The sequence below is a fragment of the Sapajus apella genome, unplaced genomic scaffold (genome assembly GCF_009761245.1).
Source record: "Sapajus apella isolate SASKATOON/1434 unplaced genomic scaffold, GSC_monkey_1.0 scaffold6, whole genome shotgun sequence".
Classification (NCBI taxonomy): Eukaryota; Metazoa; Chordata; class Mammalia; order Primates; family Cebidae; genus Sapajus; species Sapajus apella.
In genome coordinates, this window is record NW_022436946.1 from 191,612 (window position 1) to 209,864 (window position 18,253).

An 18,253-nucleotide genomic window follows, 5' to 3' on the forward strand; every position below is an offset into this window, starting at 1 on the left:
TGTGTGTGTGTGTGTGTGTGTGTGTGTGTGTCTGTCGTAAATGTGATTGTGTTCTTGCTTTCATTTTCAGCTAGAATGCTATTGGTGAATAAGAATGCTCCTGATTGTGTACATTTATTTTGTATTCTGAAACTTTACTGAAATCATGTGTCTGTTCTAGGAGCCTTTTGACAGGGTCTTCAGGGCTTTCTATGTATGGAATCATATCATTGGTCAAGAGAGATGTTTTACTTTTTCTTTTCCTGTTTGAATACCCTTTCTTTCCTTCACTTGCCCAATTGCTCTGGCTAGGATTTTTTTTGTCCCCAGTATAGTCTGGTCTCAATCAAATGGACTGAAGAGAGCAGTTTTCTGTCCTGTGATCAACATTTCATTAAAAAATTATATGCCTGTTGTAAGCCAAAGTTTCTCCTCTTTGGAAAAACTCTGTGGGCACTCAGGTGAGCACACATATTTCCCAACTTCTGCCCGTGTGGGAGGTCTCCAGCCATGGTACTGCCACTTTCAGGCCTCTGGGGGTTCCAGCCTCCCCTGCAGCTCCCCTTCTGCACCTGGGGTTTTTCTTCTGAGCCCATTCACTCCCAAAACTGTCTTATTCATTCAGTCATTCCCTCAGCCTCCATCCACCACTTAAATCATGTCAGGCTCACTTGGTGATACAGAGAAGAATAATCCTCTGTGGCTCTGAGAAAAGACTCTAGATTCCTAGTAAGTGGGTCCTGGGTCCCCCTGGTTGCTGAAGGAGGTGGTGAGGACCCTTCATGGATGGGGAGGTGAGTGAGGTCTGGGTGGGTACAAGTTGCCAGGCCGAGATGGGGAACTAAAGGATGTGACTTGGGTGGTGGGAGTGAATCATGAGGGGAGGGGTGCAAAGTGTCTGGTGAGCCCCTGTGTGCAGGTGAGTGTCTGTAGCAAAGTGCAGGGGAAGATCAAGGGCAGGGAACCCTGTGGGTGCTGCAGCGTTTGTGTGGTAGAGAGTGTGTGAGAGCAGACTGTGTGGTTGTTGGGGTGTCTGTTGTCACATCGTTGCTGGATCTCCCTCCCTAATTTCTCTCCTTTATTTTCACCCCTTAAAAGAGCCCCAGGTTTGTGAAGAGGCCATAGCCTAGACTCACAGCTCCACCTCTCATCAAAGTGGGCCTGGCCTTTGCTAACTTCAGGGAGGGCAGGGCTCATAACTGAAAAAGGAAACCTTCCCTGAGTTCTTACCATGTGCAAGGACAGGGTTCCTGGCATGATCTGCTCATTTCCTCTGTGTTCATAGCATTTGTTAATTTCCACATGTGGACACCCATGCCCAGAAAGCTGAAGAATATTCAGCACAAGAATGTCCAGCCATAATGTCAGCTGACTTCCATGTCTGAATGCATGATCTCTAGATCACAGCTATTACGGTCACCTGTGGTCACTCCTATTCTTATCCTGGGCTGGCTTGAGTCTGGTGATCAGAAGCCTGCAGCAGGGGTGAGGCAGAGGGCCCAGGTGTGCAGAGGCCCCTCCTCCTGTCACCTGTCCTCCTCCAGGCTCTCCTGCCAGACTTCTGCCTTCCTCCTGCTCCCCTAGTCGCTGGCCCAGGTCACCCAGCCTCAGGGTGCGGCTGCCAGGGCCTTTCCAGTGGCCTCCTCCCAGGACTAACCCGGCTTCTGTCCCCAGCCTTGTGCATGGGAGCCTCTTCTCACACACAGATCCTGGACCCGCCAAGCTCTGCCCCTCCCAGGTCTGAGAACTGCCCACCCCCATGTGCCTGTTGTCCTCCAGACCACCCCCCACATGGCTCCTCCTGGACAGAGGCTCTAGTACATCAGGCAGGAACCTTCTAGACTCCTATGTAGCTGCTCAGTCACAGAGGTGGCTGCCATCCCATGCCCCTGACCTGAAACAGAGATAGGCCCTGGGCTTGGTCCAGGCCTCCTCCTCTTTTCCACAGCTTCAAGACCCTGGGGACTGATGGTCACCAGATGCAGGTCCTCCCCCCATGAAGACTGTGTGGAGTGGGAGGTCAGCGTCTCTCTTTCTCATTTAATGAGGAACAGGCTGAGTGGCCAGGGGCAGAGTGGGACTTAGGGGCTCTGACCAGTCCTCACCCCAGGCTAAGCCACCCCCAGCTGCCAGGGGCCATTGTGCTTCCCACCTCCCTCCTACTTCTGCCCAGAGTTCCAGATGCCTCCATGTTTGCTGAGATGAGGATGTGCTAGGGATTCCTCAGTTGTGGGTAGATGGAGTGACCACAGGGATGAGGTGCATGGTGAGTGGGTGCAGCTGCAGACTCAGGCCTGGGTGACCATCTATGGCTATGCTCTAAAATGAGCCCCAGATGAAAGCAGAACCCTCTCTCAGCTTCTGTGCTCATGGAAATCCAACCCTTCACAGATCTGAGTCTCATCTGGATTAGGCCATGTATTTAGAAAGTGATGAAGGGACTCTGGGCCTGAGCTGCTTCTGTCTCTAGAGGTGCCTGGGGGTTGCCTGCAGGAGAGGAGGGGGAAGAAGAAGCTGCCTGAGGCTGAGAACAGAGGGTGAGAGGGAAACACCTAGAGGCCCTGGCTTTGCAGGAGGAGGAGGAGCTGTGCTGTATTTATGGAATTACCTCTTCACATCAATTTCTAAAAAGTAAGTTTTCTTGAATTTCTTGATGTGCTTTTTGAATAGTGTGAAAAATTATGAAACAAGCAAGAGCTACAGTCATTGCAGCACAGTCCAGAGAACTTCTCTTTCTGCCACTTCAGAGTGAGCTGTCACCCTGGGGCGCCCTCCACCTTTAATGATGTCATCTGATGCCCCATCCTTCAGTGTTCTTCCTCCAAACCAGGACCTTCTCCTAATAACCACAGTATAATCACCAAAACAGTTTCACATCCATACAAGACACCACCTCATGCTCACATTCCACTCAAGGTTCACCAATGGCTTCCATAATGTCTGTTACAGAGATCTGAGGGATTAGGCATTTCCTATCTCATTTTGCTGAAGGTACAGGTGATGGTATTTTATTTGCACCATTTGTTGATCTGTATATTCTGGAACATATGTGGAGAAATCTAGATTGATGCGGTTAAATATTTCTATGTGTCACTCAGAAGTCATTTGTATATTTGAGACTTAATATTTTCCGTCCAGCATTTTGGTTTCATTTTTGCTAGTTCAGAGTTTCTAGGCTGCTGTAGACTAAAACAGAAACCTTCACCAAACTCTTTGTGGTCTACAAATACACAGTAGGTGTATTCAAAAGGAGGGAGAAACAGAAGTATTTCACTAAACCTGCTAAGTCTGAAACTCCTTGTGGTCTAGAGATACACACGGTTGGCAGGTGGCCAGCCAGCCAGAAGGTGAGTTTTATCAAGACCGTGCTCACAGGGGCTTTTTGGTATCATCTTCAACCTTCAGAAAAGACATAAATGATGGTTTAAGAGGTGGAGGAGAACCCGGATCACTTTTCCAGACAACCCTTTTTTAATTACTCCCGACATGTTTTTCCCTTGAGCCTCAACCCTGGCACCTGCAGCTTGGACGAACCTCCGTCCCCCTTTGTCACATCACAGAGTCAGCCTAGGCCCTGCACCTGACCAGGGGTGGAGTGGAGGGCCTGCAGGACTGAAGCTGGGAGTGATGGGAGAAACGCCCTGGCGTTCCACCCCTCCCGCCTCTCTCCTGCTTCCCGTCTGTCCCAGAAGATCATTTCACTTCATTGTTGCAAATATTTTCTACCATTTGAGCGCTGCTTCTTTATTTTCTTAAACGCGTGTTTCACAAAGCAGGGACTGGGTTTTGTACTTTCTCTGTGTAGTTCCTTTTTGAGTGTCTGTGAGTGGTGAAATCGGGTCGGAGTCGCTCTAAAGTCCCGTTTTCCTCTTGCGCGACTCAGGGAGGATGTGAAAGGCGTTCGCGGATTCCAACTGCAAAAGTCTTTCGTGGAAACTTCGTCTGTAGACGGGTTTTCATTTCCGCCCCGCCGGGTTGTGCGCGCTCCTTCCCGCAGCGCGGGCTGCGCCCAAATCGGTCCGGGTCGCTACTGCCCGAGGCGCCGCAGGGGGCGCCCGGCTGCCGCGGAAGTTCCAACAGGAGGGACTCGGCCTCAGTCAGGTCGCTGCGGACGGAACCGCCTTTGGAAGACGTGGGAGGCCTCGCCCATCGCGGCAGGGGACGGTTTTTCCTCCTGGCTTGAGGTGATGGGGGGTCAGGGGCGGCTGCTGTTTCCTCTTACAGCCTGGTGCGGGGGGCCGGAGGACTTGACATGGCTGCTGGTGGGAGGCGCCCGTGACCCACTTGGTCCTGAGGGTCCATGGGTCGGGCCAGGGGCTTCTCGCCGTCCCCTCCCCGATCCTGTCGACTGCGGTCCAGGGCTCTTGGTTCCTCCGCTGGGCTGGGACCCCTTCCAGGATGGACGTCCTGAGGCGGAGAAAACCCCTGGACGTGTGGAAAATTAGGTTCAGAGACAGGATGGGAGAAAGGGAAGGAGAAACAGGCGGCAGGAGAACAAGGAGAAACCCCAGTCCCGAAAATGGGAGAGGGTGACACAGAGACACCCCCACCCCGGGTTATTCAGAGTTTACCAGAGAGACTGCAGCAATAGGATACAGGCACATATATATATATATATGAAAGGGAGTTTATTAGGGAGGATTGGCGCACACGATTTCAAGGTGAAGTCCAATGGTAGACCGTCTGCAAGCCGGGGAGGAGAGAAGCCAGTAGAGGTCAGGCCAAGTCAGAAAGCCCCAGAACCTGGGACACCCACAGGGCAGCTTTCAGCCCCCTGCCAAAGGTCCCAGAGTCCCCGGAAGTTGGAAACTGCTGGTACAAGTCCCAGAGCCTGAAGGCCAAAGAACCTGGAGTCTGATGTCCAAGGAGGGAGGAGGCAAGCACCTGCAGGGGAGGCAGAGAGAAGCCAGAGAGCCCCACCCTCTCCCGCCTGCCCTCTTCTAGCCTGGCTGGCAGCCCATGGTATGATGCCCACCCACACTGATGGAGTCTTCCTCTCCCAGTCCCCCGACTCAAATGTCAGTCTCCCCTGGCAACACCCTCACAGACACACTCAGAAACAGTACATTACCAGCCATCTAGGCATCTCTCAATGCAATCCACTGGACACCTAATATTCACCATGACAGTCTCGCAGGCCACACTCTCGCCCACAGTCCACCCCAACTCCATCTGTCTGGCTCTGCCCCTGGACAGGGTGAAGATCCAGTCTCTCCATGTCCTCATTGTAGTTACGATGACAGCCATCCTACTGGGTGTGAGATGGCATCTCCTTGGCGTGATTCGCGTTTCCCTGACGGCTATTGATGTTGAGCCTCTCTTCATGGGCTTAGTGACAATGCATACTTTTCTGGAGAAATGTCCGTTGAAAACCTTTCCACACATTTGTTTTGCATTATTTCTCTTCACAATATTGACTTGTAAGAGTGCTTTATATAGTCAGGATGCCAGCCCCTTACCAGATATATGATTTGCAAATATTTTCTCCATGATGTAAGTTGTCTTTTCACTTTCTAAATGGCATTCTTTTTGAAGCACAGAATATTTATTACCTTTGGAATTAGTCAAATCAAACTGTTTTTCTTTTGGCAATAGTACTTTGGCATACAGTACTTAAGTAGCCTTAGCCAAACCCAATGTCACAAAGATGTACTTCCATTTTTTTTCTTTTTCTTTCGTTCCCTTCCATGCTTTCCTTTTCCCCTTCCTTCCTTCCTTCCTTCCCTCTCTCCCTCTCTCCATCCCTCCCTCCCTCCTTCCTTCCTTCCTTCCTTCCTTCCTTCCTTCCTTCCTTCCTTCCTTCCTTCCCAAAGTTTTGCTCTTGTTGCCCTGGCTAGAGTGCAATGGTACAATTTTGGCTCACCGCAAACTCTGCCTTCCAGGTTCAAGTGATTCTCTTGCCTTGGCCTCCCAAGTAGCTGTGATTGCAGGTACCTGCCACCATGCATGGCTAATTTGTGTATTTTTAGCAGAAACAGGGTTTCACTATGTTGGCCAGGCCGGTCTCAAATTCCTGACCTCAAGTGATATGCCCACCTCAGCCTCCCAAAGTGTTGGGATTGCAGGTGTGAGCCACTGCACCTAGCCCTCCAACCCCATTCTTGAGGGCTCTTCTCTCATAATCTAATGACCTATTAAATCCTCCCCTCCTAGTACACATTGGGGATTAAGTTTGGGGGGACAAAGACATTCAGTCTCTAGCACCACCTCTTCTGAGTCCTGTCTCCATGGAAATGAGGAAGCTGGACAGCATCCTCCCCACAATCTCCCCTTAATTAACATTGCCTCGGAGTGACACTGAGTAACTCACTAAGGCCAACAGATGGGCTTCCTCGGGGACAGTTCCAGGGGCTGGTTCCTTGTTTGTGTCTGGGGATCCTTCCCTGCTTCTTTGCATGTCTTATATTTTTTGATATGAAACTGAATTTTACAAGAATCCCATGTGGTAGCTCTGGAATCAGATGTCCTCTCTCTTCAAGGTGTGTCACTGCTGCTTGTTTAGTGACTTTTCTGGATGGATCTCATAACATCTGTGTTCCTTGTCTTGGGTGGCCCCTGAAGGCTCTGCTCAGTTGGGTGAGGTTGGGCAGGGGTTTGCATCGATGCCTTGAGCCAGCGAGTCTCTCCCCAGCCTCCCTAGAGGGCTTTGTGTGTGTGTCGCACTCCTGCCCCTGCCGCACTCAGGCGGGCAGCTGATGTCACCACTGCAGCTCCAGTTCCTGCCTGCATAGAACCTTCAGGTCAGCCAAAGCTCAGAGATGGGGCCTTCTCAGGTGCTGCCTGGGCACGTGCCAGCCCCTACACACATCTCATTCCCCAAATCTTTCTCTCAATTTCTCCCACTAGTGGGGTTGTACAGTTGCAATGATTGCTTTTATTCAGTGCTGTAAGGATCTAGCTTTTCACCTAGAGAGAGACCTCAGGAGGTCAAACAATGACAAACCCAATGAATGGGGCTTTTTCAGTGGGTTCCAGACAGGCCAAATAGTTCTCTAGAGCTGTGGCTTTTGATGGGTCTCCAAGCCCAGCGTGCCCCTCCAGCGAGTGGAGACTGTGGCTTTGCAACTGTCACTGAGATGGTGAGTCTGGTGTTTTCTGGCACAATAAATCAGGATATATTGTGTAGACAAGACATAGAAAGAAATCTTAGGAGGAATAATATAAATGTTCAAGTACCAGTTGGAAAGAATTTGGAAAAAAAAAAAAAAATGAAGACGGGGCAAGGTTGGCTTGGTTGTAGCTAACCTGGTGGAGAAACGCAGTCTTCTGGGACAGAGGACCTGAGCTGTGAGTTTCCTCTGCAATGCCGAGACCACCCCCACCACCTGCCCTGCATCCTCCTCTCTCCCAAGGCTGAATGCAGCTCTTGTGCCTTCAGTGCCAAGGAAGCCACAGTCCCAGGCCCGAGGAAAGGCTGAGGTGGACAGTGGAAAAGGAGGGGTTGGGTGCTAGAGGTGACTTCTGGAGGATAAATAAAACATGTCACTTGAAAACGGAACAAAAAGTAAAGGTATAAAGAATAAGATGGCAATCATCTGAAATTCCATTATACGGTGTTTAATTTTAGGGTTTTGCACTTTCATGTATAATTTTTATACAATTATCATCATACAATTTACAATTATTTTAAATGAGTACAGTTTATTTTTTTGAGCTGGGTTAGGGTTCATAGTGCAGAGTTCCTTACCTTGGTCAGTTAACCCCATTTTTTTGGCCTTATATCATTTTATTGTATTTATTTATCTTTAATTTCAGCCTATATTATAGATTAAAGGGTACACATACAGGGCTGTTACACGGTAGACTTTGGGAGGCTGAGGCTTTGTGTCCCAATGATCTCATCACCCAAACAGTAAGCAGGGTCCCCAACGGTGGTTTTCAGCCCAGGTACCCCTCCTCTCTCCCCTATCTAGTGATCTCCAGCATCTGGTTCATGTGAATTCAATGTTTAGCTGCCACTTTCAAATGGGAACATGCAGTATGTGGCTTTCTGTCCTTGCATTAGGCTGCTTAGGATAACAGCCTCTCGTTCCATCCATGTTGCTGAAGAGAACATGATTTTGTTGTTTAATGGCCAGATAGATTTTCATGGTGTCTGTGCACCACATTGTTTTCATTCAGTTCACTGTTGCGGGGCACTGAGATTGACTCTGTCCTTGCTAGTGAGAACAGCACTGCATTGAACATACGGTTGCAGGTGTCTTTTTGATCAAATGAATTCTTTTCCTTTGGGTATATCCCCAAAAGTGGGATTGCTGGGTCGAATGGTAGTTCTATTTTAAGTTCTTGCAGAGATCTCCACGCTGCTTTCCACCGCGGCTGAACAGGTTCGCTTTCCCACCAGCAGCGTCTGTTTCAACTCTCTGCAGCCTCACCACCATCTCTGACTTTGTGACAGGCAACAGGTGGTAACTCACTGCGGTTTTGATTGGCACCTATCTGATGATTAATGATATAGAGCATTTTTTCATGTTTGTTGGCCACTTGTATGTCTTATTTTGAAAAGTGTTCATCTCGCCGGGCGCAGTGCTGCGTGCCTGTAATCCCAGCTACTTCGGAGGCTGAGGTGGGAGGATCGCTTGAGCCCAGGAGTTCTGGGCTGTAGTGCGCTATACTGACCGAGTATCCACACTAAGTTCAGCATCAATATGGTGACCTCCTGGGAGCGGGGGACCACCAGATTGTCTAAGGAGGGGTGAACCGGCCCAGGTCGGAAATGGAGCAGGTCAAAACTCTCATGCTGATCAGGAGTGGGATCATGCCTATGAACAGCCACTGCACTCCAGCCTGGGCAATATAGCGAGACCCCGTCTCTTAAAAATAAATAAATAAAATAAAATAAAATAAAAAGTGTTCATCTGTTTACCCATTTGTTAATTGGATTTTTTGTTCTTGCTTGTTGGATTCTGGATATTGAACAAGATTCTGTAGATATTAGATTCTGGATATTCGACCTTTGTCAGGTGAGATTACAGTGAGTGATGATTGTGCCACTTCATTCCTACATGGTTGACAGAATGAGAAAATTTAAAAAAACAAAAAAAGTAAAAATAATTAATACAATTCTTGGTCAGTGAAGTCTAGCATGTGATTTTACTAGCAATACCATTTGGAAGAATGAGGTCCAGCTTCAGAGAAGTGTCTGCTTTCCCACAATCAAGGAAGTAGAGAGAAAATGCTTTTTGCTGGGATTTCTTGTCCAGTTATGACTTGTGCGGGAATTCCAACCTTTAGCACCGAGAGAAAGTGGCAGAGGATGTGAAGAAAAATGGCTGCTAGGACCATCACTGAAGGTAATGAGTGGCATGCGAGGTTGGGTCTCCAATGCCCTCATCGTCTACTGAGGTCTGTGGACTTGCTAAGCCTTGAACTCCTGGCTGTCCAGCAAGGCACAGTGGTGAGTAGACAGGCAGCCTCCCTGAGGGAGAGCAGGAGGCAGACCAGGCTAACAGGGGCTGCTTGTTGTCATCTTCCACCTTCAGAAAGATGAAGCATTGGTTTAAGTGGCTGAGAAATACCTGGGTCTGTTCTCCTGGGTGATCCCTCCCAGACCCTCCCCATTTCGGAGCCTCTCCCTCAGATAAGGACCATGTTTTCCCTCCAACCCTCCCCCTAGCTCTGCAGCCTCCCAACCTCCTCCCTCCTGCACCACATCACAGAGCCAGCCCAGGCCCTGCTACAGCCCACGGGGCTCAGAACTGAGGCTGGGAAAGAGGGGTCTGCACCCTCACTCAGGGCCTGCTCCTCCTTCTCACAGAAGGGTCTAGAGGACCTGGGGGAGCCCTGTCCAAAGAGCGGTCTCTGGATCCATGTTCCCTGGCCTTGGGTGGCCTTGCAGGCAAACCTGCTCTTTCCCCTTCACTCTCAGCCTCTCCTCACCCTGGGAGCTGCACCCACAGCTCTGAATGGAACTGTCCCCACCCCGCCCCATTCATTCCTGGCCAAGCTCAGTGGTGACCATGGAACTCCAGCAGCAGCTCAGCTCCCTGTCTGCGTCCATCTGCTCCAGGCAGGGCCTTCAGCTGGCTCAGGGTCTGGAGTGTGCAGGAGGCAGGAGGGCAGGGGCACTGCCGCAGAGCCCTGTGGGCAATCCCATGGGTTCTAGTGGCTCGGCCTTTTCCTAAACCTCATCCTGGACACACTCTACTCTTCACCTTCCACCTTAACTGCTGGGACCCAAGCTGCTTTCTCTGGGAATGTGGGCTTTGGAATGGCTGAACCAAGGCCCTCACAGCCCCCTTGTCCTAGGATTCCCCAGATCACTTTCTTAGCCTCCTTCAGGGATGCCCTTTCCCTTGACATCCTAGGTGAAGCTGCCATGCTGCTCCTCTCCTACTGTGCGGACTGCCCATGTCTGAGTTCCTGCTGCCTGCAGGCCACACACCACTACCCTCCCTGAATAATAATTTGCTCTGCAACAGGCATGAATTGGCTAATCCCTCTCGAGCTCAACAGGCCCTGGGCCTTGATATGGGCGCTGCCTTTCCCTTTGGCCTCTGAAGGTCAGACTCCATCAGAACTCAGGGCTGAGCTTCCCAGGTCATTGCCAACATGTGACATGAGGTATCATTCACCTGTCTCAAGTCAGGATGAGAAGGTCCCTGCCATGGGGAAGGGTGGGACTCTGGGAATTCTCCTTCCTTGTCCTCCCACCTTACCCATCTGCGCCTTGCTCCCCTCCCAGTTCTGCCCACAGTACCTGTCACTCTAAAAGACTCTCCTCAGATGCAATGTAGAATGAAGCAGAGGAGGATGAGGAAGCAGCTTGGGGGACTGAGGGTGGTGGCCATGTTTTTTGACTGGGCTATGCCTGCGGCCACAGTGGGTGGTGCTGAAATGGAAACACAAGAGTGACAACCCTTGTCCTGGCCCCAAATGTTATGAGGACACCTCCTCAGCTCCTGCCACCCCAGGTCATCCTGCAAGGCAGAGGTTTTGTCCCCCTCTGCTGTGGGGCAGCAGCTGTGACAGGTCCTGGAGTAGGAAGGCAGTGGGGGTGTCCCCTGTCCTCAGGGAGCTCACACAACTGCTGAGGGAAGAAAGGTGACAGCACAGCTCCCCCTCCTGCTGTGGCAGAGAGGAGGTGATGCCCCAAGGTGGGGGAGGGGAGAGTCGCAGGGCTGGCATTGGAGGTGGTTTTGATGGATTTCCAGAAACAGACCAAGGGAGAGGAAAGGAAAAGTAATCCTAGAAGGGAAATCTAAGGATAAAGGTCTAGAAATACAATGACACCCACAGTTTCAAGGCTGGCGAGAAATTCACAGTGAGGGAGCAAAAGCAGGTGCAGTGGGGAAGAGGAGTCAGGAGGGAGAAGGGAGAGGAGGCTGGGAGAGCACAGGCACCCCCAGGAGGAGCCCCTCATGAGGGGTCATGTTCTTACTCAAACTCATGCTCACACACACACTCACACATACACAAACATTGACACCCACTCACACTCATACACCCGCACCCACCACAGACACTGACAGACAAGGCTGTAACTCGATGGCATCTCCAGGCGCTCCCAGTGCTCCCCTGTAGTTACCTGTGGGCTCCAGCCTCTTCTCCCTGCGCATCAGGAAGTCCCGAAGCCAACTCCTGCAGTCTCCTACGGAGACCTTCCAGAAGAACACAGTCAGTTCCCTGTCCTCCTCCCACTTCTCTTTCATCCGCCTGGCTCCAGCATGAACCACTGTCCACTTTCTGCTGTTTGAGTCAAAGAGGAGGAACTTCTGTCCATCAAATCCGAACTCCCAGGATGCTTTGCTGTGTCCATCGGCTTCACACTCACAAGACATCCTGGCCTGCAGCCTGACGGGTCCTGTCCCCAATCAGAAAGAGATCAGCTCTGGTCTTTACAAATTCTCTTCCCTGCCCCACATCCTCCTCCTCTGAGCCCCTTCTCATCTGGCCCTGTTGTCTCCTCCAGGTCCTGCCCTTGCTGCTGGGCTTCATGGAGGCCCCATATCTAATGTCTTCTCCCCGCACACGGTGCAGCCCCTGAGCCTACAGTCTGCTCCCTTCCCTCCTTGGTCTCTACTCACCACTGGGGGTGAAATCCTCCAGCTCAATGCCGGGCAGTTCCAGTCTGAGCCTCTGCCCCACCTCTCTCAGCATTTCCAGTTGTCTTCCCCAGCCATCTGTGGCATTCAGCTGCTCTTCTAGGCGACCCACAGATAAGACCTTGTCAGTGCCACAGTCATAGGAGAGGAAATTCTTCTGATCCACCTGGCCTTGGACCTCGCACCACTGTTGTCCAGGTCTGGGCAGATGGATGATGGTGAAGGTGTACCAGAGAGAGTGAGCATCTACGGGAAAAAAGAAAAAACACCGGAGAGTGTTGGGGTGAGGGAAAGACCCCAAACACTGTGACAGCAAGAGGGTTTCCTGCAGGGCGGGGCTGCCAGAGCATGGACTTCTCTTCCTGGGCAGTGGCCTCTGTCTGTGGAGGAACCATGGGTCACCAATGTGTCCATCTCCCCACTCTGCCCAGGCCTATACATACATTGGTCAGCACAAGAGCTTGCCAAGGAGGTGCCAGGCCTGCTACAGGAGGAAAGGCCTAGATGGCAGGATCTTCAGCAGCAACCCAGGTGGACTGTGGGAGGTGGGAGAGTGTGGGAGGGCGCCCTGAGGATGCTGGAGCATGGCACAGTGGGTATGATGTAGTCAACATTGGATAAGGGTGAGTTTATTTATTATGGGTAACAAGACATGGTAAGTTTCCTGGAATGTGCTTCTCATCTGCTAGTAGGTTGCCCCTGGGACCTTGGAAAAAGAAATGACCCACACCGCATGAAACAAAAAATCCAGCTCTCACGTGGCGGGTTGTAGAGGAAGGAACGAAAGGCCAAGAGAAGCGCCCATGCCAGAGTGGCTGCAGCATGAAAATCCAGAACAATGTCCGTCCTCTGTGCTCACGGGAAGCCTGGGGGACTCCTGTTTACCCAGCATATAAAGAAGGCCCCGGGAGAAGGCAGCAGACTGTCATGAAGCTCAGGGGTGCCTGTTGCTGAAGGCCAAGGTTGGGGGTAGGGGATGCTGGTCCTGAAATGGGCGCCCAGCAGTAATGGGGATGGAAAATCCTGAAATACCAGATATCAAATGGAGGCTGTCAACTGTCAGGAGGAATGAGGATGCCATGATGGAAATGATTAGAGTAGTCACAATGCCAGCTGGGGACCTCAGCCATGCAAAGCTATGCCCATGGCTCATAGAACAAAGCCGTCTAAGATCCAAAAGAAATGAAACTCCACACAGATACTGTTGAATTTAAATAATTACAACACACAAAGATGCAAGGATGGATGACCTGAAGGCTGAAAGTAGTCTCCCCCAAAAATAACCAAGCTCTTTTGCCCAACTTTGAGAACTGAGCCACATCTCAGACCCAGAGTCCATGACTAGGAGAAGAGCCCAGAGCCCCTGGTGGGCCCCTTCAACCCACAGCACCTGCAGGGACTGCTTCAGCCTCCCCCTGGAGCCTGACAGGCATTCACTTTGCTAACTGTTCACCAAGAAACAGCAAATACCCAGACACGCCTAGTGGACACAGTGTGCGACCCGACCTCCTCCCAGGGATCTGAAGCATTCGCTTGCTCCCCTGTTACTCATGAGGTGCATTTGGGGCAAAGTAACGGATGGACACCTGTGTCAGGTCCAGTTAGAGGGATGTGCTGCGTTCATAGACCCATTTGACGGTAATTTCACATTTCCTGGATTTGTACCAGGAGTGGATAGAGTTTGTAGTTAATTCCGTAACTATTACAGGTTGTGCTGGTCACATGACCTCCCCGTCACTACTCAACCCTGCCCTTGGAGCTGGGGTGCAGCCATACACAGTCTGTGAATGAGGAGTGCGGCTGGTGCTGCCACTACAGCTATTTGACCCCGGACTCCCTAAGATCCCAGAGGCATGTGTGGTTGGAAAATGTGCTGTGTGGATTTCATGGCAATTTCCAACCTCAGAATCACAACAGGGTCCCCCAGTGCTCAGAATCAAGGCTGTGCCACTCACAGCAGCGAAATCCCCTCATTTGAAAGCAGCTCCAGGTGTGTCACTGGGCCCTGGTGGAGATGGGCCTCCAGCTGTGGGAGGACAATTACCATGCAGCCTCAGAGCTGCCCTTTGTGAGGGCTCCTCACCCTCTAGGTCATTAAGAAGATAGGCCAGGCCATGAGAAGACACAGTGGTTCTCCTGGAATGGGCAGGAGCAGAGCCACAGGGAACCCAGAAGCCGCACAAGCAGTTGGTCCCAATCCCCAGTGTGGGTAACCTTCCCCCCCCCCACAGTATAGGCACCGAGCAAGAAGAGCTAAGCAGAATCCTGGCACAACTGGTGCCTGAAGAATACCTCAGTTTATAGTGTTACTACTCAGTTATTTCCTTTTATATAATCCTTTATATATAATCATATATTAGTTCATAGAATGAGTGCCTAAGAATATCTTACTACTCAGTTATTTCCCTATATATATATAATTATATCTTTGTTGGAGGAATGCCTAGAGCAGACACAGTACAGAGCATGAATTAAAGAATAAGCAGCTTATAGTCGGTGGAATGTCTAGAGCAGACACAGTGCAGAGCATGATTTAAGGGAAAACAGTTATACCAGGACAAAAATCCATCGCCCAGGTGGCAGCGTTCAGTATCATAAAGATACCTGCTGTATGGCAGGCTTGGGGCAAGGGCCACTCCTCCTAATAATGGTGTTGTGGAACCTTGCGTCCAGTTCTTGTGGAAGGCTGCCCTCAGACTGGCAATCCCTCGATCATCCGAGGGTTCAAAACCTCTCAGGATAACCTCACCTTGGTGACTGTGAACTTTATCAGCTCTTGTTACTGTGCTGGCTCAAAAGCATCCTCCTATAGAAATTGGAAGCTGCCAGCAGGTGGCGGTAAACCCTGACAGTTCTGTCTCTGCTTTGTGACTTAAAGCATCCTCCTATGGATATTTTTAGAAGTAGCATGCCCATAGATAGAGGTATTGCACACCGCACCCTCTTCACTGTGCACGGCCCACCTCCATGCCTCGGTGACCTAATGCGGTTGGATTCCTTACTGCACACAGCCCACTTCCTTGCCTCAATGGCCTAATGTAGGGGGACCGCTTGCTGTGCACTGTCCACCTCCTAGCCTAGGTGACCTAATGGGGGTGGACCCCTTGTTTTATTGCTCCAACCCTGTCACTATCCTTAAAGATGACTTCACTCACTACCCTGCCCCCTAACCTAAACCCAATAAATACACATGCTTCTGGACATTTGGGGTCTTACCTGACTCCACTTATAGGTGGCGTGGCCCCCTTGAGCCCAGATGTGCTTTCTTTGTACTTCTGTGTCCTGTCTCTTTATTTCTCGGATCCTGCACCTCAGCACAGCATAAGGGACACCCCACAACTCTGTGGGGCAATCAGCCCTACACCTGGCACACCACAAGGCTGCACCCCCTCACCCTCAGCTCACACCTGAGGCTTCAGAGAGGGTCCCTAATGGCCCCACTGGACCATTGATGCCACTCAGCAGCAAAGAAGGGGAGAGTAGGCCCTGAGCCATGGGACCCCCACTCACATCCATCACATCCACACCACCCAGAAACCACAGGCAGGGTAGGACACACTTGTGACTCTTCAACTGACACCACTTGGAGATGACATCCTAGGGGATGGGGCACCAATTGCCAGGACACAGCAGCTGCTGTCATCTGGGGTCTGTAACCTAGGACGGTGTCCACACCTGGTCTCCCTTTTATTTCCAGGTTGCCTTGCCTGCTGTTGCTCTGCAAAGGGACAGGACTTGACACAGAGACAGAGAACCCATGGCCGGCAAGGACCACAGTGCCTTCAGCCCTTCCTTTCTAGAAAGGGTTTGCTGACTTCTGTCTGCACAGTGACTATTCTCTGTGACCCGGTCCCCAGTAGGAAGAACAGGTGGGTCTGGGCCCTAAGGGCAGAAGTGGGCACCTCTATTCACCAGCGCTCCCAGGGTCATCCTGGGGGAATGGTGCTTCCTATCCCCGCTGCACAAGGTTCTGTGGAAAGCGTGGGGTGTGTTCGCTGGGGTGTCCTCAGGAAAGTGGGGAGAAGGTGCCAGTTGGTCAGGGAGGTGCTAAGGGCCCTTCATGGGTGGGGAGGTGAGGGAGGCCTGTGGAATGACAGGGCTGGGCTGAGGTGGGGAGTGAGAGGATGTGACCTGGGAGGTGGCAGTGGTTGGTGAGGGAGGGGTGGGAAGTGTCTGCTGAGCCCCTGGGTGCAGGTGAGTGGCTGCAGGAAAGCGCCAGGGGACAGGGAGCCCTGGGGGCGCTAGAGGGTTTGTGTGGTGGAGGTCAGGTAAGAGCAGAGCAGGGCTGTGGCTGGTGGGGGTGTCTGTCATCGGGTCCCTGTGGAACTCCACTTCACTCCTGTCGGGACCCCAGCTTGAGTTCCAGGGGCTCTGGTTTCTCTTTCCCGACAGCGAGTGGGGCTTCGGGACTGCACCAGGGATCCCTGCCCCACCTCCCCCTCTGCAGCCCTCTGACCCCTCCACCCTCCTGAGGTTCCTTTTCCGCCTTCTTTCTTTCTTTCTTTCTTTTTTTAGTAGAGATGGCTTTCACTATGATGGCCAGGATGGTCTGTATCTCTTGACCTCGTGATCCGCCCGCCTCAGCCTCCCAAAGTGCTGGGATTACAGGCGTGAGCCAACATGCCCAGGCTTTGCCCTCTCTGACAACTCCCCTGACCCTGGGGGGAAGGAGCAGCCGTAGAAAGCGACTGGAGGAAAGGAGCCGCGGAAGGGAACTGAGGAAGGGCGCAGTCCGAGGAGACAGCGCCGGTCTCCCCTCTTCTGAAACCTGCTGCAGTCCACAGCCCCCCAGAATTGGGCCCCGACCCGGAACTCACCGGTAGGCCCCGCCCTGGAGCAGCTGGACTCCAGGAGCCAACAGGGGAGGACCAGAAACAAGAGGGGTATCATTGGGGTGCTGGAGCGCAGGGGACGAGAGTCGTGGTCCAGGCGGAGACCAGCGGAGGAATCGCTGGGATTAGAATGCTCCACCCAGTCCCATCAGCCAGCTCCAGTCCCGTCAGCCAGCGCCAGGCCCTGCGAACCCTCCCTCTCCACCCCGCCTCATCCTGCAGACGGCTGGTGGCCAGCCTGGACTCCATACACACCCTTGAGACCTGACACTGTTCCTTCTATGACTGACTCATTTAATTTTCAACGCAGTGTAGGGGTAGACCCCATAAGTGCCGAGGCAGGAGCCAAAAGCCTCAGCCTATTTCCATATAAATAATGAAGAAGAAAGTAACTAGAAATATAACCTTAGTAGTTATTAATTATTAATAGGTGATCTTAATTCTTTTACTAATGCCTCTCAGGTCAGAAGTGTGAACCTGGGGTGACATTGTGAAATGAATTACTCTAAGGCAAGACGCTTTAAGCCCTCTATCAGGCTCACATAAGGGCAGCTGGAGGGAGCCTTGGCTGACCGGCAGCGCCACTGGGGAAGCACCCGCTGTTTAGCCAGCTAGGGAAGGAGATGTCCAAAATAGCTGAGACGTCTCCTTCCCTGGAGGAGTTAGGAGAAAACTCCACCTCTCCAACCTCTTATGGTAATGCCTGATGGCTGTTAGGGAGTCCCCCACACATTGGGGGCTTAATTGTCTCTATGTGGTGCTGTGCTTCAGTGGTCACGTTCCGTGTCCACTCTCATGTTCCATTTCTGTACCTGGTTCCTTTTCTCTTAGAAAAGATAATCAGTAAGAGTAATACAAATCTTAATGTCTTTGTTCTTTCTTAACGAGTATGGAAAAGTGCTGACACATTATGCTCCTGACCTCATCTCTGCTCACTAATTCCTGAGTCCCCACCTGCATGCCACGCCCTATTTTACCCTGCCCCCAGTCACCGACCACCCAACCCTCCCTGCCTCCAGACTTGAAACTCAATAAGTGAGAGCGTCCAGGCATTCGGGGTCACTGCTGGTTTCCACGATTTGGGTAGCAGTGCACCCCTGGGCCCAAACTCTTTTTTCTCTATCTCTGGGTCTTGTGTCTTATTTCTACAATTTCTCATCTCCACACCAGCCGGGAGGGGCTCACAGAACTCTGTAGGGCTGGACCCTATAACACAGCATTTATTATTACCCCAGTGTAAACACTGATGCCCAGGAAGGTGAAGAAGCTTCCACAGGAATATTCAGTGGCCGAGGCATATTCCTGTCATCGCCTGTGCCAGAGACACCTGGCCGCCCTCCGTGGAGTTCTTGCCCCCCTGGAGCACAGCTGCTTCCCCAGTCCAGAACAGACCTTCTT

The 18,253-nt window shown here is 51.6% G+C and overlaps 2 protein-coding genes across 2 annotated transcripts in view; one reads left to right on the forward strand and one right to left on the reverse strand.

Annotated features, from left to right (window-relative positions):
- LOC116548968 (UL16-binding protein 2-like) overlaps positions 1-18,253 on the forward strand; it is a 222,595-nt gene that overhangs the window by 31,361 nt on the left and 172,981 nt on the right. The gene's annotated exons all lie outside the window — the stretch shown is intronic.
- On the reverse strand, positions 9,068-17,015 carry LOC116549129 (UL16-binding protein 3-like). The gene is made up of 5 exons (XM_032274481.1): positions 16,841-17,015; positions 12,006-12,269; positions 11,507-11,782; positions 10,679-10,810; positions 9,068-9,455 (listed from the first exon to the last, which is right to left on the reverse strand). The coding sequence occupies exons 1-4, from the start codon at positions 16,911-16,913 to the stop codon at positions 10,701-10,703; spliced, it is 723 nt and encodes a 240-aa protein (XP_032130372.1). The 5' UTR covers positions 16,914-17,015; the 3' UTR covers positions 9,068-9,455; positions 10,679-10,700.